Source organism: Gymnogyps californianus, chromosome 4 (genome assembly GCF_018139145.2).
Source record: "Gymnogyps californianus isolate 813 chromosome 4, ASM1813914v2, whole genome shotgun sequence".
Taxonomy (NCBI): Eukaryota; Metazoa; Chordata; class Aves; order Accipitriformes; family Cathartidae; genus Gymnogyps; species Gymnogyps californianus.
In genome coordinates this window covers 29,708,132-29,720,448 of record NC_059474.1, presented here as the reverse complement: position 1 = coordinate 29,720,448, position 12,317 = coordinate 29,708,132, and the positions used below count along the sequence as shown (strand labels likewise).

The window sequence follows — 12,317 nt, the reverse complement described above, 5'->3', positions numbered from 1 at the left end:
CATCTTATGCCTGATTTTTAGTTGTAGTAACTTTAGAAGTAAAATGTGTCCTTCAGCTGTGCACATGTGGTACCTATGTGATGTTAATTGAGTTAATCTGAATGCATTATGCTATTAATAATGTCTTCTGAAAGTTCTCCCTTGGGTCTGTAATGCAATAGATAGAGGTAGCAGGAAAAAAAATAGGCCTGGTCTTGCTTGATATAGTAGGGACGAAAATGAAAAAGCGGGGTGAAAGTCTTTGGGTTTTGAGTAGCTGTTGTGGTTTAACCCCAGCTGGCAACTAAGCACCACACGGCTGCTCCCTCACTCCCCCCACCCAGTGGGATGGGGGAGAGAATAGAGGAAAAAATAAAACCTCGTGGGTTGAGATAAAGACAGTTTAATAGGACAGAAAGGAAGGAAAATAATAATAATAATAATAATAAGACGACGACGACAATAATACCACTAAAAGAATTAGAATATACAAAACAAGTGATGCACAATGCAATTGCTCACCATGTGCCGACCAAGGCCCAGTTAGTTCCCAAGCTGCGATCCACCCCTCCCAGCCAACTCCCCCCAGTTTATATACTGGACATGACATCATATGGTATGGAATATCTCTTTGGCCAGTTTGGGTCAGCTGTCCTGGCTGTGTTCCCTCCCAACTTCTTGTGTCCCTCCAGCCTTCTTGCTGGCTGGGCATGAGAAGCTGAAAAATCCTTGACTTAGTATAAACACTACTTAGCAACAACTAAAAAACATCAGTGTCTTATATCAACATTATTTTCCTACTAAATCCAAAACACTGCACTATACCAGCTACTAGGAAGAAAATTAACTATCCTAGCCAAAACCAGGAGAGTAGCTTAGGAAAAAATGATGCGTGCTCCTCACTTAGATTTCCAGATTTTTGTAGAGGCTGCAAATGAGTGAGTTAATTTCTGTCTGGAGAATGTTGTGGAAGGTCGGCATCACACCAGTCCCACTTCTTGCCTGAGTTAGTCAGATGTAGAATCATATTCTGAGCGATGGCCTTGTCTTTTACTCATACATTGGAGCTAAAGCCAAAGATAGTATGATATATACTGGCTGCACTACAGTTATTCTGCTGGGTTACCAGTCTTCCAGATTTTTTCTTCGTATTTAAGTTGTCCTTGTAATAACACAATTCCTGCTGTACTTTTCCAAAGTGTTTAATTCTTCTTGTCAGTTTAATTGTTATTAAGTGATGTGGGGAGAAAAGAATGTATTTTTTGAAACAAATTTTAAAAGAACTAAGACGGAAACTTCATCAGGGGAAAGCCCAAATACCCAACATGCACGCTTGGGCCATTAAATAACTGTATACTTAAGCAACTGCAGCAAATATTTGGATGTACTTTTTCTGCCTCTCATTTATGATTGCAAAGAGGAGGAAAAATGTAAGTCTGATCTGCTGAAAGTTAATTTGGCTGAAAATACATTTGAACTAGAAAAGGTAACTCTTATACTTGTTTTAGGTCATAAACATGTCTGAAGAACTTGCTCTTTTGGAGAGCTGTCTGAAAGAGGCCGAAGCTGCATCTGACAGTGGTATCGAAGAAATTGAAATTGCAGAGGCTTCCCAAGCCAGCACAGAAACGGCTATTCACTCTCTCATTGAAACCCTGAGAAACAAGGAGTTTGTGTCAGCTGTAGCACAGGTCAAGGCTTTCAGGTAAGTGCTTAAGGATTGCTTTCAGACCTGAGTTTGCGAATAGGCCTTTTTAATTTAAAGATAGGGATAGGCACTATTCCAGTTTTTTTTCAGCTCTTGCTAGATGTCCTTATTGAAAAGGACAAGCGCTGTTGCTTCATTACAGCTTGTTCATACACATTTTGCAATTTAAAAAAAAGCAACTCCAGTAGTATTTGTTCTTTAGAATTCATCTTTGAGAAAATGATACTGTTAACTATCAGGACTCTACGGAAGAAATATTTCTCTTGCGTTTTCCTATGTCTTCTGTTCAAATGTCTGTTTACAGAACAAGAATATTTAAACATTTAAATTTTTTTTTTTTTTTTATATCTAAATCCAAATTGTGTGTTTACAGATCTATGTGGCCCCATGACATCTTTGGCAGTTCTGAAGATGACCCAGTTCAAACACTGCTGCACATATATTTCCGTCATCAGACGCTTGGTCAAACTGGTAGCTTCGCAGTAGTAGGCTCCAACCAAGATATGTCTGAGGCCAGCTCAAAGCTGATGGAACTTAATCTAGAAATTCGAGAGTCTCTACGCATGGTGCAATCCTATCAGCTTCTAGGGAAAATCAAACCAGGAATAAATCTTGTGAGCACTGGATTCTGAACAGCTGTCATTTAGAAAAGAACTGACAATGGAGACGCTTCAGACTATTATTGAGCACCTTTCATAAAAAAGAAAACCTCCAGCAATCCTGACAACCAACACAATTTCATCACAGCAAGAAATTGTTTCATCAAAAGTAAAAATCTGAAAATTGAAGTGAACATCTTACTTGACTGCTCTTTCTACACAGTAGCTGTGTGGCAGTAGTATTTTTTTATTAAATTTATGTATAAAAACTACATGAAAGGAAAAGGGCTTAAATGTAATGCATACATATGCATTATTTTCTGTTGTAATAGAACTATAAATGGTGTTTGCAGTAACAGCCTCTAAAGGTTGAATTAATATCGCAGGTGGGATGAGGCTAAAATCAAGGCTGGTTTATTTTGGCTGAAGACCTGCAAGGCTTCCTGGCTTTCCAGCAGTAGTAGATATAATCATCAACTAATACCTAATGAGACACTTTGCAACGTCATGAAGAATGTGCGGTCAAACATGAGTAGAATGACTTACGACTGCAAAAACCATTGACTTCTCAATGTTTTATTTGCTTTTGTTGTCTGTAACAAGGAAATGATGTGTGTGAGTTAGAATGTATGGCTATGTGACAGTTGTTTTTTGAAGGTATGGATGATTGTTAAATAAGGTCTCAGAGCATGCTTAAAAGAGCTGCAAGATTATTTTTGAAGAAATTTTATTTTATTAGATCTAATCCTCATAGTGTGTAAATGTTAGGACATTTAATAATATTTTAAACTGGGATTTCCCAGTGTTTCTAAAAGAAATAATATATCTGTTAACTTTATTGGAATGCTGCTCAGTTCTCTGATCAGTGCTTATGTTACAAATATTGATAACAACTAACCAAAAAGTAGCTGCCTGCAGAGACTTTAAAATGTATATTAAAGATATATGCTGCCCATCAGCAATTCTCATTAGAAGTTAACTTATTTTATTCTGTATATATTCTAGAAACTGTATAGTGCAAAACCAGTATTTTTCTTGTAAATTTGTGCAATGCACTGTTAAGACAGTAGGTGTATAAAGCTATGACGGGAAGGGGGAGTTCTCCCTATCGGTAGTCACATACATTACTTGCAGTCTGAGTAGTCTGCAGGGTTCAAAGAGTTTGAATGCACGTATATGCATCTTCATGACTCAACTTAAGCCTAAGGAATTGGGACTATATAGGAAAAAAAAAAGACTGACTACCAAAACATGCAAACAGGCAATATACTCATAGTTCAGTGTCAAAGTCTGTAGCATAAAACAAACTGGATTCTGTTGAAACCAATAGCATTTTGTAAAAAAAAAAAAAAAAAAAAAAAAAAAAAAAAGGTGAGAGAGAGAAAAAAACACAGAAAAAAGAATGTAGTCCCATGATTCCTGTGATTTGAAAGGAACACCCAGTATTTTTATATACATCTCTTACCCACTGTGATTTTTTTTTAATGGGCTCTAATTCCAGAGTTTAGAATGTAGAATTGAAATTCTTAGCTCTGCCTTTTTGGGGGAATTGGACCCCACTAGAAATGTAATTATGCTGAAATGCATTAATTGAAGGCACTGTGCACGCTGTTGGACTGCTGACAGTAGTTATGTTATCCTAACAAGCTCTGTAACTGGTCAAGGCACATCCATAATCACTGTATTTTTTTCCCTGTCCCTGATAAAATTGAATTATTTTGATGGTTTTGTGGTACTGTAGATGGTGTTCTTAATTATTTAATAAGTATTTACCAGGGATAAGTAGTTTTATTTAGTGGCGCATTACACTTTTATTTACATCATCTTTTACCAGCTTTTTTTGTAAAAATAAAAGACATTGTATCTGTCCCTTGGTGTATTTTTACAAGCTAGAGTTTAAATACTTTAGCTAAACAGACTAAACACTGACAATAGAGGCCTGGGTGCCTTGAAATCATGTTTTTTCCTTTTATGTCCTGTCAATGCAACAGCATTTTTCTAGGCATCTTCTGAAGCCGTTAAAGGATTTATCATACAACTCAAACCTGAATTTATATACATAATTCCTTATGTTATACATCTTCCTCCATTTACAATGACTAGCGGAACCTGCCCTATGGAGCAGAATCATGCTAGCTGTCTTTGATACTGCTGTAACTTTGTGCAGCTTTTCCAAAATTACTCATTCTCAACTACTGCATAAGCCCTGTGTTACCTGGTGCCAGGTCTGTGCCAAATCTGAAGCTATGGTAAAGCTGTCTAGAAACAAGTGAAACATCAGACAGCTTCCATGCAGCAAATACAGCACTGACTGAGCTAACACATGCAAAAGAATCTCTTCATGAAAAAGCTGTACAGGGCAAGTTCAAGGTATCTTTGAAGAACCGGCAGCCTGAAGGCTGTTCCTTTCTGCTTTGCATAATCACCATAGGTCATGAGTAGCTTCCCTTCTTTCTGCTGAGTCTAGGAACCAGTGCCCATGATACACAGCATATGCTGTCAAGGACGTGACAGAGCAGTTAAGTGGAAAAGGATACAGAACTGTACTTCAGCATCGAGCAGTAAAAGCATTGAATGTATTTATGTAAGAGGAATGACACGTAGAGCTACTGCAGAACTGAGGAATGCTACAGGATGAAGGAAGGCTGTTTAATATTGCTGCCTACTGCACTCTGCTCCTCCAAGCCTCAAATCCTTGCAGTAGCTGATGAAAGCAGGGGCAGCTCTTTGCTGCTACCACTTGGAGCCTTCATTAACTGCTTGTTTGGACCAGTTGCTGGTGAAGCACGCCATACAGTTCAGATTGGCTAGGCCTGTTCTACATCTTATCAAACAGAAGCAACTGCTGCTTTGACTGTAGTTAGTCGGGATGACAACTCTAAGTTGTACTAAATTTCACTTTGGGCTATTACTGATAATGATTGCATAAGAGTCACCATATTCACAGCAAGTAATCCTCAAAGCAATGCTTGCAAGGACATCTGTGTAAATAGGAAGCACTTGACTGCTCATATTGCTATGAGTTGCCATATGACTTCATACTGACGTGGCACAGAGCTCAAGTTCTCAAACTCATTACCAAGGTGCACAGACTCATCACAGTCAGTCGCCCACACTGCATCCATCAGGAACAGACTACAGCCGTTAGAATGGGGAAGGCAAACAGGAAAACACTGAAGAACATCTTTAGAGGGAAATACGCTTGGAAATAAAAAGACACATCCCAGATCACAGTTGCAGCTGCAAGCTGAGGCAGACTATGGGTAGATGGCTGCAGAGGGGGCCTCAACTGTGCCCCTCCTCAAGCTGGAGACTTGCCACTGCTCATTACTGTAACTACAGGTGAGTGCAAGGCACATGCATCTACAACAGAAAACTGCCCAGCTGCAGTTGTACTTTTCACATTGAACGGGGCAAGGATGGAATTTACTGTGAAAGTCTTTGTGTGGGATGGTAAAGCAAGAGATAGATAGTTCCTTTTACTGTGATACAGGGGAAAATGCTTCAGGTAGAAGCATGAAATAAAACAGTACCCCATTCTGGGGGTGCTAGGGCTACTCATTCCCAGAATGCCTCATGCTGCTATAATAATGAATGGAGCAATAATAAAATTACTTGGCAATAAATTGGTGCTGAGGCATTAAGCCTTAGTTACTGCAGCAAGTTCAAGGGGCATGTTAAAATAAAGCAGGAGTCTACAGCAAGATGAGTTAAGCCTACAGAATTAACACTCACTGCCCCTCTAAATGGACATTTGTTGGTGCAAAGGACAATGTTTGTCTACCCTGCCATACACTAGCTTCCATTCAGAGATGCAAGATAACCTGGTACTGAAGCTGTTGTTATACAGCATGGGCTCAGACTGATTCCGCTGTTAGTCTTTATTAGAGTGGTCTCAAGTAAGCTGGGTAGAGGTGTAGATAAGTTTGTTATAACCAAGATAAATCAGTCTTTCCAAATAGAAGCTACCTCGAGAGTTCTGCAAGAGGCTTTGTGCATTATTATGCTCAATTTCAAAATTAACATCTTTGCTAGCATTCTCAGAAAAGTATGTTTTTCTCTAAGTTTACCCAGCTCCTTGGCTACAGGGTAGACTGGGTGGTGTAGATTTTACTAGCTTGTGAATCTGCTCAGATGGTCATGCTGTGGAGTCCCAGAGTCAGCTTGTAATGCTTTGCTGAAGCATGGTGTCCCTACAGAGGCCATTACCTCTGACAGCACCAACAGGCCTCAGATACCATCATCTGGGAGTAACCATGCTGGTTCTGCCATTACTACCCAACACTAGAAGTACAATTCCTAGTTGCAAACCCAACCCCAGAAGGGTGCAGGAGTTTGATCCTTCCCCGATGGCAGATGCCTAAACCATAACTAGATCAAACTCTTTAAGTGTAAGCCACTAAGTGCACAGCTCTTGTGCATCATCTGCAGGTCCAAGAGGAAGCCAGGCAGATGCAGTATCATACTTTAAGCCTTTGAAGTGTCACTTCTCTTGATAACCTTGTGGAAGTAAAGATGGGCACCTCGTTTACCAAGAGACCATAACATCAGTGACTCCCTTCCCCAGCAGTTTGAGAACTGTCCCTGAAGATGCATTAACCACAAGCTTTCTTTGGCTTTAATCTACAAGACAAGAACACCAGCTTAGCTAAATGCAGACCAGCTGTACCAGTAGAAGTGACCTAGTTTTTACATAGCATTTCTCAATCATTTTCTAGTGACAAAAAACAGGTGCAGGAGACTTTCTACATGGAATAGAAGCGTGCACAGTGAGTGAGTACTGCTAGGTGTTTTGTTGATGAATGATGCTCTACTACCTACTGTAGATGTCAATCTGATGTTAGCTTCAAGTGTTTGATTAGTTCAAGGGTGGGAGCAGTAACAGACATCCTTTCCCACCCAAGATTCTACAAGGTCCGGACTCAGTTGCTGCCAAGACCACTGATTTACAAAACATTATTTGTAGGCTCTTTCCCTATGCAAGTTACAGAAGTTGCAATACGCACCCTCTGAGCTGGGCACAAACCCACCTGATCATTTGAGCGTGCTTTGCAATACTTTTATTTGCATGCTTTCCTAGCTACACCTCACTAAGTACCTTCAACACCACCACCACCACCAACAAAAAAAAGTCTGCTCTACTTGCAGTTTTCTAGAACAGCCCTAAACAAAAAACCAAAACCACCCCATCCCACTCAGATGATGTATTTGAAACTGAACGTGCTATCGCAGGAGAGGCGTTTCCCTTTGCACCTCCCACAGAGGTCCTGGCGGTGGGGCCTCTTGGGATCCACGTGGCGCATCTTCACGGGGCAGGTGCACCTCGTCTGCTTGCAGCTCTGGGGGAGAAGGCGGCGGTCGGCGGGCGCGGGCCGGGGGCGGCCCAGGGCGGGGCAGGGGGTCCCTTACCTGGCAGGTGATGTCCTCCACGCGGTACGGGTTGTAGGACTTCTGGCAGGTCCGGCAGAACTGCCGGAAATAGACCTGGGGGGGGGGGAGGCCGGGGTCAGCGCGGGGGGGGCGGCGGCGGCGGGCGAGGGGCCCGGGATGATCCGAGCCTGCCCTACCTTGTTGGTGCCCTGGACGCACCAGACGTACGCGCTCTCCCAGCGGATGTTGCAGTCCTTGCAGTGGTAGTAGCCGTACTTCTGCTCCAGGAACTGCCGGGGACAACCGTTACTCGACGGGGCAGACGACTCCCGGGCCGGGCCGGGCCAGCCCGGCCCCGCTCCGCTCCCCCCACGCCGCCCCTCACCTGGAAGCGCAGGCGGGTCTTGCCCGCCGCCGGCTCCCGCTTCTGGGGGGCGGCAGGCGGCTCTGCCCGCGCTGCCGCCGCCGCCTCGTCCTGGCTCTCCTCCGGCCCAGCCGCCGGCGGCTCCGGGGTCGCGGCCGGGCGCTGCCCCAGGGGCTCGGGCGCTGCCCAGGGCTCGGCCGGGCGCTGCCCAGGGGCTCGGCGCCGCCCTCGGGGGGCTTCTCCCAGCTCGCCCGCACGGCGGCCGCCTCCGCCTCCCGCTGCTCCCGCAGCGCGGCCGGCTCCTCCTCGACGGCCGGCGCCGCCGCCTCCTCCTGCTGCGGCCGCCGCTCCGGCTCCGGGCTCGGCTCCTCCAGGAAGGCGGTGAGTCTGCGGGACGCCATGGGCGAGTAGACGGCGATGGTGCGGGGGAAGCGCACGGCGCGGGTGCTGGTGGTGGCGGGGCTGCCCTGCTCCTGCTCCCGCTCCTGCTCCGCCTCGCGGGGCCGCGGCCCGGCGGGGGGACCGGGGCGGCGGCGCAGCAGCGTGCGGGGCCCGAGGGAGCACTGCACCGAGGCGTCCTGCCGCGGGTTGACCTGGACGCCCACCTCCTTGGTGTTGGCCTTGCGGAGCCGCGGCGTCAGGTTGGGGTTGACCTGGGAGAGGATGGCCTTCAGCTGCGCCCGCTGGTAGTTGTCGAAGTATTCGGCGGCCGCCGCCGCCTCCCCGTAGCCCGAGAAGTAGCCGCTGCCCCGCGGCCGCCAGCCGCCCGCCGCCCCCCCCTTGCCCTTGGGCGGCGGGTAGCGGTAGGAGTAGGGGTGGTAGGCGGCATACAGGTAGCTCTCCATCGCCTCCTCCGCCATCGCGCCGGACCCGGCATAGCCGCTGGGGGGGCGGCCTTAAATACCCCCGGGGCGGGACCGGGGCCGGGCTTCCCCCGCCCCCGACGGGCGCCGGCCTTGGCGGCCCCTTCCCATCCCCGCCCGGTGCGGGACCTCGGGCAGGACATCCCCCACCCCCCTCAGCGCAGCTCCCCTGGTGAACCAGACAGCGCGGCCCTTAATTGCCCCCGCGGAATTAATCAGCGGGGAACACGGGTTTGGTTCAGCTTCGCCATGTATTTGTGGTGAGAACAACGAGCACAATGCTTTTACAGCGGGTGGGAGGCACAGAGATACGCGCGCACGAGGTGGTTTGCCCGTCCGTCTGCACTGGCGCCGTGTTGGCTTCGCCTCTGCAAAAATCTCATCTCCTTCCTCCCCATTCCTGCTGCACTCAGGCGGGCAGGAGCCTCCTTGCGTGAAGACGTACGGTTACTGATTCGCGTCGCAGTGGTACTTTTTTCATTGTTTTTTAGATTTTTTTCATATTTATTTTTGAGGAAATACAACTGTCACGGTAATAAATGCACACCACCTTGTACAATGGGAGCAGCTGGAGAAACGATGGAGGCCGGGCAGCTCCACTTGCGCAGCGGCGAGTGTGGCCCCAGCCTGGTTGCAAGCACGACACACATCACCGGGTGTCACCTCCTTATCTCGCCTAAAGTGCCGTCTGCGTTGGCTCCATCTGAACGGAGTTGTGCTCCTCCGTGGTCACTGTGCCATATGAAGTATCGGCCACCTCCTCTTCCTTCAGTTTCTTGTAGGAAATATCTGTGTCTTCCTCTTCACCAAGCGTATCTTGTTTGTAGCTGTCTCTCCCATACATCTTGTATACCAGCACAAAGAGTCCCGCTTCTGCCGACTGAAAAAGCGCGTAAAGCAAGGGAAACATGTACATGCTCCCTATGAGCTCCGGGGGGAAGGTGAGTTTTAGGATGGCAGTGCAGAGCTGGACGTTTTGGCACCCTGTTTCCAAAGACACTGTTCTCCTGCAGTGTGGGGGCATTTTAAAGACTGTGGCCAAGCCGTATCCCAAGGCGTACCCTGCTAGAGGCATCAGCACTGCAATGGCGTAGACAGACGCAGGAATGTGTGCCATCAGATCTGGGCCCAGCATGGTCCCAGTCAGGATGAACAGGATCACCAGAGTCACCAAGAGGGACCACAGGGAAATCTGGCAACAGATACAGACATTGATAAACAACATGGGGGTTATTAGTTTGAAAGGATAAGCATAGCAGGTTAGAGGCTTGATAGAGAGTCTAAACTGCAAGACATGGTTGCGCTGCCCTTCCCGGGTTTGCTCCTGGTCTCGGGACTTTGGTGGTGTTTGATCATATCCCAGGAAAGGAAGGGGCTGAGGTCGCCCTCCATCCCTTTGCTTTGGGGTGACTTGCTGGGAAACTAGAGAGCCAGGGCTTGTGCTTCACTTTTCCTTTCGTAATTAAGCTAATTTGTTTGCGTGTTTTAAGGAAGTGTCGCTGTGCCTGTGGGTTGGTTTTGCTAGCCCTGGGTGCAGTGGGAGCGGGGAGAAAGCAGGATGCCGGGGAATGACTCTGCTCCAGGTCCTGGAGGTGCCTCCAGGGGTGCAGCGCCGCGCTGCCCTCCTTCCCGTGCACTGGGGGGGGTAACCTGCCCTTTCCCTCGCTTTCTGTCTCTGTCCCACCGTTTTACTTCAAGACTGTAAGTCCTTATATGCCACCTGAGTAGTGGAATAGGCTGCTACCATCGGTTCGGAGGGACCAGAAAGGTTACTGCTGTCGGACTCCGTCCTCTGCCCCGTCCCCGGGCACCCCCCGCAGCGCAGCCACCCCTCTCCCAAGCCCCCCCCCCCATTCCCCCCCCGTCCCGGGGGCTGTGCCTACCTTAACCAGGAGGTCGGCGGCGCGGGGGTGCCGGTAGCGGATGAGCATCCCCAGGCCGATGGGCAGCAGGGTGCTGCCCAGCGTCAGGCTCACCGCCCCCAGGGGCAGCAGCTGCACCAGGGCCGTGTTGATCCAGTGGCGGCTGTAGACCCAGAGGCAGAGGGGCATCAGGAAGAGGGCCAGCAGCGTGGAGGAAGCCGTCATGATAATGCTGCGCCGGGGGAACCAAAGAGACACCGGATCACCGCCCGCCCGGCCGGGGGGCGGCCCCGGGAAGCCGCAGCCCCCGCGGGCAGGGGGCTCTGCAGCCGGCCGGGGCGCTTCTCACGGCAAGAGCCCCCCCGCCCCGCTTCCCCGCCCCGGCCGGGGCGCGGGCAGGCAGGCTTTTTGGGGAAGGGGGCAGGAGGCGTGTGTCGGGGTCCGTGTAAGACTCGCCCGCCCCGGGAGAGGCAGGAGAGCAACGCTGGGCGTTTCCAGCCCCATCGTGGCCGGCCGGCCGGGCGGCCGGCCCCACCGCCGGTAGGTGCCCAGCAAACCCGCCCCGCGTCCCGGGGCCGCCGCAGCCCCCCGGCCGGCTGGGGGCGAGGGGGAGCGGGGCGCCTACCTGAGGTTCATGTCCCCGTCGACAAGCACCGACATGAGGTTGGAGAGGTTGCCCCCGGGGCAGCAGCCGCACAGCAGCACAGCCACGGCCGCCACCTCGTCCAGGGCGAAGATGAGGGCGAGGAGGAAGGCCAGCAGCGGCATGGCCACGAACTGCCCCAGCAGCGCCAGCAGCAGCCCCACGGGCCGCCGCAGCTGCTGCCCCAGCTGCCCCAGCTCCACGGCGCAGCCCAGCCCGAGCATGGTCACGCAGAGCGCCAGCCCCACCAGCACGCTCAAGCCCTGGCTGAAGGAGCGGTCCCCGAAAGCCTCGCCGCCCCCCGCCAGCGACCCGCCGTCGGGGCCGCCGTCCCCCGCCGCCGTCGGGGGCTGCGCGGAGCCGGCCATGGGCTGCGCGGCCCCCGGGAGCCGCCGGCTCCCCGCCGAGCCCCGGAGGAGGGAGCGGGCGGCGGGGGGGGCGTCAGTGCGGGATGCGGCGGCGGCTCGCCCCGGCGGCCCGCGGAGCCCGCATCCCGGCCCGGCTCAGCCCGGCTGGGTGCTGCTGATGGGCTGCGGCCGCGGTCCGTCCCTGCGCGCCGGCCGTCTGCTGCGGGCACCGCCCGCGCGTCCCTGGACCCACGCGGGGCCACCCCCGGCGTGGGCGGTGTCTCGCTGCCGCCTCGACGGCGGGCAGCGCCCGGCCGCCAGCGCCGCCCGGCCCCGGCGGAGGGAAGCGCAGGCGGCGGCGGGGGCTCATGGCCGGACCCCTTCCTCTCCGGTGCGACACCCGACAGCCCACTTCTGGAGCCGGCGCAGCCCCCTGGATCCTCCCGAGGGCCAGGGCAGGGCCCGGCTTTTCCAGCGGAGCAACTGTGGTATCGGGGGGTTTACTCTGGCATCAGCATCAAAAAGTCAATCCGTTACGCAGTGTCACCCGATGTGGGTGGGCGGCACCGGTCCCCCTCTGCT

General features: G+C 50.9%; 3 protein-coding genes across 6 annotated transcripts in view; 1 reads left to right on the top strand and 2 right to left on the bottom strand.

The window, feature by feature from the left end:
- Positions 1–3,244, top strand: part of FRYL (FRY like transcription coactivator) — a 153,992-nt gene extending 150,748 nt beyond the window's left edge. For all 4 annotated transcript variants that reach the window (XM_050895530.1, XM_050895529.1, XM_050895528.1 and 1 more), the window contains 2 exons: positions 1,488–1,684; positions 2,061–3,244. In XM_050895530.1, the coding sequence (XP_050751487.1) occupies positions 1,488–1,684; positions 2,061–2,319 (456 nt within the window). In that variant the 3' untranslated portion in view covers positions 2,320–3,244. The remainder of the gene's footprint in view (positions 1–1,487; positions 1,685–2,060) is intronic.
- A 2,480-nt stretch (positions 3,245–5,724) lies between these two features.
- ZAR1 (zygote arrest 1) lies at positions 5,725–8,880 on the bottom strand. The gene is given in 5 exon segments (XM_050895527.1): positions 5,725–7,625; positions 7,696–7,770; positions 7,854–7,946; positions 8,042–8,221; positions 8,224–8,880. Coding segments are annotated over 5 exon segments (1,149 nt in total). The 3' UTR covers positions 5,725–7,481.
- Positions 8,881–9,247: 367 nt separating this feature from the next.
- SLC10A4 (solute carrier family 10 member 4) lies at positions 9,248–11,771 on the bottom strand. Its single transcript, XM_050896347.1, has 3 exons — positions 11,371–11,771; positions 10,767–10,977; positions 9,248–10,075 (listed from the first exon to the last, which is right to left on the bottom strand). Exons 1-3 carry the CDS (start codon positions 11,754–11,756, stop codon positions 9,560–9,562), a joined length of 1,113 nt encoding a protein of 370 aa, XP_050752304.1. The 5' UTR covers positions 11,757–11,771; the 3' UTR covers positions 9,248–9,559.
- Positions 11,772–12,317: the final 546 nt, after the last annotated feature.

Coding starts and splice junctions, on each gene's coding strand:
- SLC10A4 (XM_050896347.1), bottom strand. CDS start 11,756: ATGGCCGGCTCCGCGCAGCCCCCGACGGCGGCGGGGGACGGCGGCCCC. Junction 10,978..11,370: donor GACGGGGACATGAACCTCAG/GTAGGCGCCCCG, acceptor CCCCCGGCGCAG/CATTATCATGACGGCTTCCT. Junction 10,076..10,766: donor CCGCCGACCTCCTGGTTAAG/GTAGGCACAGCC, acceptor ATCTGTTGCCAG/ATTTCCCTGTGGTCCCTCTT.